The following is a 7,073-nucleotide window of genomic DNA, read 5'->3' as shown; positions in this document are numbered from 1 at the left end:
ACTTAAAATAGGAGTTCAAATTTCTACTAATTCATCTATACTATCTTAAAAGAATGTTAAATTACTAAAATATTTTCAACTTAAAACACTTAATTTAGTATATTTTCTATATTTTATAATATATTATATTTAATTAATTAATTTAAAATTTAGTGTACTACATGATTTGGCATTCACGTGCATCAAAACTAGTACTACTTTAAAAATATAAACTCTCTAACTTAAATGTTAGATTACTATAATATCATCAACTAAAAATACTCAATTTAGTATATCTTCTATATTTTATATTTATATTTATTTATTTGTTTGTTTATATTATATTAAAACATATATTTTTTTCACATTGAAGAGTTGTCACTTCCCCGATGAGTTGTGACTTTTTTGAAGAATTGTGACTACTAAAAAATCAGTTGCTCTATTATGATCAGAATTTCTGTTGTGGATATTGATATTCCTTTTTTAAAAACGAGAAAAATGTGTAGACTCACACGTCCTACGTGACATAATACACATAGGAAGTCATATAAGACACAAAATTGCTATGTCGGATAAATGTGTCTATTAGTTCAAATTTATACAAATTTAGTGTCTACTTGTGCACACTAAAAGTTGAAGAGCATAGATATTAGTTGAAGTCAAATTAAATGTCATATTTATTTATTATATAAACTTTTTTTTTTTTTTGGATTTATTATCTAAACTTTATAAAATGATCAAACCATTTTATCGTAATCTCTAGTAATTGATAAATCACACAAACATATAATGATGCTTCATCTACATGTAATGTATAAAAACTGAAAATCTGTACTACTCCACTTGAACTGTATCACATTTGTTCTTTTCCCACCTGTAGTCTTTGTGGAAATTGGCTTATTAAAGACTTTGGCTTAAAAGAACAAAATAAAATTCCACACAGTATTATATTTATAAATGTTAAGTAACATATTTTTCTATTTTTAGTTAGGAATTATATTTATAAATGTATGTCTCTGAATTATCATATCATATATTTATATAAAAGAGAACCCTAGGTCCGCGTACGTGGCGCCACCACAAGCAAGAATTTCCTTTTAAATTTGTTTATTTCCAAAAATACCCTTCCCCTTTCATGAAAAAATGTGACTTTTATGAAGAGTTGTGACTTTTATGAAAAATTGCGATTATGAAAGGTTGTTCCCTTTCTGAAGGGTTGTAACTTTTCCAAAGAGTTGTGACATTTCCGATAAGACACAATAATTATTTGTTCACACTATCCTTTTTGTCTATAAATAGAGGGATTTCCTCTCATTTTAAAACAACGAAAATTCTGAACTTCTTCTTCTTCTTTTGCATAATTAAATATTCATGTACTTTGCTCCTGTTGAGTGACTCACTGACTCCATTGTTTTTGTATCAATACACTCGTGAATAGAATCGTTCCATCCTGAGAGGATTTATTCCTTTAAACCTCGGGTACTAGAGGGGAATAATTTCCTTAAGGGAACATTGTGCATTCAGTGGGCTCAATTTTTTCCTATCTGTTTCATTCTATTGTTATAGATCCTACTATATTTTTTATAGTCATTAATTTATGCTTATGATATTAATTGTTGTTTTTCAGTACATGTTTACACTTTGTTGCTTATGTTTTTGTAAAGTTATTATTATAAGTATTTGTTAGTGCAGATAAAGAATATTTATATATTAGAAAATTTAATATCTCATGTCGATGTTCATCTAATTTCCCAAAAATATCAAATAGTAACAGTTCCTAGAGGCAACTCCTTTTCAGGTGAAATTCCTGATGTTTTCTCTAACCTTCAAGAGCTACGTACTTTACATCTTTCTTATAACAGCTTCATCGGTTCGTTTCCCGCTTTCAATTCTAAGTTTGACACATCTTGACTACTTAGGATTGTCGAGTAATTCCCCTATCTGGCCCACTGCCTAGCAACCAAAGCATGCTTCAAAAGCTAACTTCTGTGGATTTGTCATACAACTCACTGAATGGTACCATACCATCTTGGGTGTTTAGCCTACCTGTGCTACCTTTATTGTTTCTGGATCATAACCAATTTAGTGGACTAGCCGATGAAGTGATCAAAACAAACCCAACATTAGAATACCTGTATTTAAATAATAATCAACTCAGCGGTTCTTTTCCTCAATCACTTGTGAATCTCACAAACCTCAAAACACTTGGAATTTCATCAAATAACATCACCATTGATGAGGGAATGAATATCACCTTTCTTAGCCTATCATTCTTATTCTTATCATCTTGTGAACTGAAGGATTTTCCACACTTCTTGAGAAATGTAAAGACACTTGTGTACTTGGATATTTCTAACAATAAGATTTATGGTCAAATCCCTAACTGGTTTAGCGGCATGAGGTGGGACTCATTGTGGTTCCTAAACCTTTCTCATAATTCATTAACAGGCAACCTACCACAATTTCGTTACGATAACCTACAGTATCTTGATCTGAAATTTAACTCCCTTCAGGGTGCACTACCTTTATCCATTTGTAACATGAGCTCACTTACCTTATTAGATTTATCACACAACTACTTCAGTGACTTGGTTCCACATTGCTTGGGAAGCATGGTTGTACTAACGGTGCTGGACTTAAGAAAGAACAATTTCACAGGGAGTCTTCCCCCATTATGTGCACACAACACTTCATTGAGTACCATTTTCATAAATGGTAATCGATTTGAAGGACCTGTTCATGTGTCGTTGCTCAATTGTAATGGTCTACAAGTCCTTGATGTGGGGAACAATGCTATAAATGACACCTTTCCAGCTTGGCTCGGAATTCTTCAAGAGCTGCAGGTCCTTATATTAAAGTCGAACAAGTTCCATGGACCTATAACTACGTGTCAGACTAAGTTTTGCTTTCCCAAGTTGCGAATTTTTGATCTTTCTTGTAATGATTTCAATGGCTCACTTCCAGTAAAAGTTTTTGGACGCTTCAAGGCAATGATCAAACTAGATGATGAAGACACAAGAGAGATCAAGTACATGGAATCTACGTTATATTTGTTATTTGTCAGATCGTATGAGGATTCAGTGAGTTTGGTAATTAAAGGGCAGGATATTGAGCTACAAAGAATCAGCACAATTATGACAACCATAGATCTCTCAAGCAACCATTTTGAAGGTGTTATTCCGAAAGCACTAAAGGATCTCAGGTCACTTTGGCTACTCAATTTATCCCATAACAATCTCATAGGTCATATTCCAATGGAATTGGGGCAATTGAATACACTTGAAGCTTTAGATCTCTCCTGGAATCGGCTCACTGGAAAGATTCCGTAGGAACTGACAAGAATGAACTTTCTGGCCTTCTTAAACCTCTCTCAAAATCATCTCGTTGGACCAATTCCTCAAGGTCGACAATTCAACACATTTGAAAATGACTCGTATGGTGGCAACCTTGATTTATGCGGTCTTCCTTTAAAAAAGAAATGTGGAACAAGTGATTCATCGCATGTTCCTCAACCATTGGAGTCTGAAGAAGATGAAAGCGAGTCATATTTTTTTAGTGGATTTACGTGGGAATCAGTAGTCATAGGCTACAGTTTCGGACTCATTATTGGAACTGTCATGTGGAGTCTCATGTTTAAATATCGTAAGCCAAAATGGTTGGTGCAATTTTTTGATGGACTCATGCCTCACAAAAGAAGAAGGCCAAAGAAGAGACCTCAGAGACGAAGGTCTTAATTAGTGAACTGTTCTGTTTTTGTCATTTTTAATTTTTTATTTGTTGTTTGTAGATGTTAGAAACATAATTATATGTGTGTTATTTTAGTATCAATGGTTATTCAAGTTATGTTAGTTTGTTTCTGTTTTAAATTGACAAAAGTGATCTACACAGCCACTCATTGGCTATGTTACTTAGATTTTTCAAAATGTCAACGGGTACGTGTTGGATTCTTCAAAAGTTGTGTATTTTTTAAGGAACCAACATGGGTGCGACATCATCATATTTTAGGACAGAGCTCATTAATACAACAAAATTGGAAAAAACAGTGCAGTAAGCATATAGAGTTTGGTTCATGATTGAAATTAGTTTATATTTGTGAAAATTGATGTAGAAGAATACTCAAAACTACAGAAGTGGCTAATAATTTTGTGGCACTTCATCCTTAAAATGTTCTCTAACTCGAACAAGAAGAAAGTCGTATTTTGCTAGTGGATTCAGTGGTCATAGTTGTTGTAACTGTCATGTGGCACCTCATGTTTAAAGATGGTAAGCTAAAATGGTTTGTAGAATTTTTTGAAGGCGTCATTCTGCACAAAAATAGAAGACGAAAGAAGAGAGCTTTGAGATGACGGATTTAATGGAATATTGGAAGAGCCAACTTGTCAAGTAATATCCATTGTTGGAATAATCCCATGAATATTATTCTTTGAATTTTGTAATTGAGACAAGATATGGAGAATAATGTGTCTATTCCTCAAAGAGTACAATGATATAAATACATGTAAAGAGAAATCTAACTATGACAACTAGATATTCAGAGCAATCTAACTATGGTAACTAGATATTCAGATCCTAGAAAATCATCTATATTATCTATATTTATTATACAACTATGATTCTATAACACTCCCCCTCAAGCTAGAGCATAGATATTCGTCATGCCCATCTTGTTACAAAGATAATCAACTCGAGTCCCGTTCAACGCTTTTGTGAACAAATTAGCTAGTTGCTCTCCTGTCTTCACATAGCCAGTGGAAATCACATTTTCCTGAATCTTCTCACGAATAAAATGACAGTCGACCTCAATATGTTTAGTTCTTTCATGGTACATCGGATTTGAGGCAATATGAAGAGCAACTTGATTATCACACCAAAGTTTTGCTGGTGTATGATGCTTTAACCCAATTTCAGTTAAAAGGTGATGTATCCACATAATCTCACACGTAGACTGTGACATAGCTCTGTACTCGGATTCTGCACTAGATCGAGATACAACATTTTGCTTCTTACTTCTCCATGATACTAGGTTTCTTCCAACAAAGACACAATGACCTGTAGTACACCTTCTATCAATTTTGGATCCAGCCCAATCAGCATCTGCAAAACACTCAACACGAGTATGGCCGTGTTTACTATACAATACGCCAAGTCCAGGAGCTCATTGTAGGTAACATAAAATATGTTCCAAAGCTTCCCAATGTTTAATCGTAGGTGCAGACATAAATTGGCTAACAACACTTACTGCAAAAGCAATATCTGGATGAGTCACAGTAAGGTGCTTTAGCTTCCCAACAAACCTTCTATATCTCTCTAGATCATTTAGAGGATCGCCATCATCTTTCATAAGATGCACATTTGGAACCATTGGAGTACTGTAAGGTTTGGTTGCCAACTTTCCAGTGTCTGCAAGCAAGTCAAGAATATACTTTCTTTGAGACAGAAAAATTCCCTTATTTCTTCTATTTACTTCTACTCCTAAAAAGTATTTCAACTGGCCTAAGTCCTTCATATGAAACCTAGTATGTAGGAAAGACTTGAGGGAAGAGATCCCCACATAATCATTTTCTGTGATGACAATGTCATCAACATATACAACAAGGAGGATAGTTCCAGCTAATGACTGTCCGTAGAAGACCGATTGATCACATTTGCTCATTTTCAACCCAAAATCTTGAACTACCTCACTGAATTTGCCAAACCAAGCCCTAGGACTTTGCTTCAAGCCATACAAAGACTTCTTCAAATGACAGACTTTCCCATACTCCCCCTTAGCAACAAAACCAAGCGGTTGCTCCATATCACTTCCTCTCGAAGATCACCATGAAGGAATGCATTTTTGATATCCAACTGATGCATAGGCCAATTCTCAGAAGTAGCTAGAGAAATGAATAAACAGACAGAAGTGAGTTTGGCAACTGGAAAGAAGGTGTTCGAATAATCTACCCTATATGTTTGAGCATAGCCTTTAGCCACAAGTCTGGCCTTAAGCCTTGCTACAGAACCATCTAGATTCACTTTAACTATAAAGACCCACTTACATCCCACTGGTTCCTTTCCCTTGGGTAAGTCCACCAAATCCCATGTATGATTTTCCTCTAAGGCATGCATTTCATCAAGCATTGAGTCAGACCATCCAGGATGATTTAAAGCCTCATTCACTGTTTTGGGTACAGAGATGGAGTCTATAGAGGCAATCAAAGATCTAGATCTGGAGGATAAGTGACCATATGAAACAAAATTAGCAATGGAATATGTGGATTTGCAAGTACGTGTACCTTTGCGAAGAGCAATAGGAAGGTCAAGATTTTCTGGAGGATCAAGCGGCAGAACTTGTGCATGACAAGTATCATCATTCTCTCTCCTCCTTGAGTAGATTTGAACAGCTGGTCTTGTTACCGTAGATAGAGCAGGTACCAAAGGTAGAATAGTCGGGTTATGATCAACAAAAGAACTGGGAGATGAAGGAACAACACCTGATTGTTCTATCACAACACGAGTGACTTGATATACTAACCACTCATCTTCCTCCTCCTGACTTGTAGAAATGGGAGGTGCATAAAAGAATGGCGTAGTCTCTAAAAATACCACATCATTTGACGTAAGATATCTACCAGTTTCAGTACAATAACACCGATACCCTTTTTGAAGACGAGAATAGCCTAGAAAAACACACTTCAAAGCCTTGGGATCTAACTTAATAACAGATGGCCGAACATCTCGAACATAACATGTGCTTCCAAATACCTTAGGTTCCACCGGAAATAGTGGCTTATTTGGAAAAAGAACATTGTAAGGTGTATTACTGACAAGCACAGTAGATGGTATGCGATTAATCAGAAAACATGTTGTAGAGACCGCATCTGCCTAAAACTGTTTAGGGACCTTCATTTGAAACAACAGTGCCCGAGCTGTCTCAAGAAGATGCCTATTCTTCCTCTCAGCAACTCTATTTTGAGAGGGTGTATCAACACATGAAGACTGGTGGAGAATACCTTGTTGTCTCATATATGATCCAAACAATTCTGACATGTATTCTTTGGCGTTATCACTCCTTAGAATACGTACCGAAACATTGAATTGAGTTTTCACTTCAGCAT

General features: G+C 35.2%; 1 protein-coding gene across 1 annotated transcript; it reads left to right on the top strand.

The window, feature by feature from the left end:
• The first annotated feature begins 2,591 nt into the window (after nucleotides 1-2,591).
• Nucleotides 2,592-3,308, top strand: LOC107060162 (receptor-like protein 12). Its single transcript, XM_015307736.1, has one exon. The coding sequence runs from the start codon at nucleotides 2,592-2,594 to the stop codon at nucleotides 3,306-3,308; it is 717 nt and encodes a 238-aa protein (XP_015163222.1).
• The last annotated feature ends 3,765 nt before the right edge of the window (nucleotides 3,309-7,073 follow it).

The sequence above is a fragment of the Solanum tuberosum genome, unplaced genomic scaffold (assembly GCF_000226075.1).
Source record: "Solanum tuberosum cultivar DM 1-3 516 R44 unplaced genomic scaffold, SolTub_3.0 scf00063, whole genome shotgun sequence".
NCBI classification, from domain to species: Eukaryota; Viridiplantae; Streptophyta; class Magnoliopsida; order Solanales; family Solanaceae; genus Solanum; species Solanum tuberosum.
The sequence above is the reverse complement of the archived record's forward strand: the minus strand, read 5'-3'. Positions and strand labels throughout refer to the sequence as shown.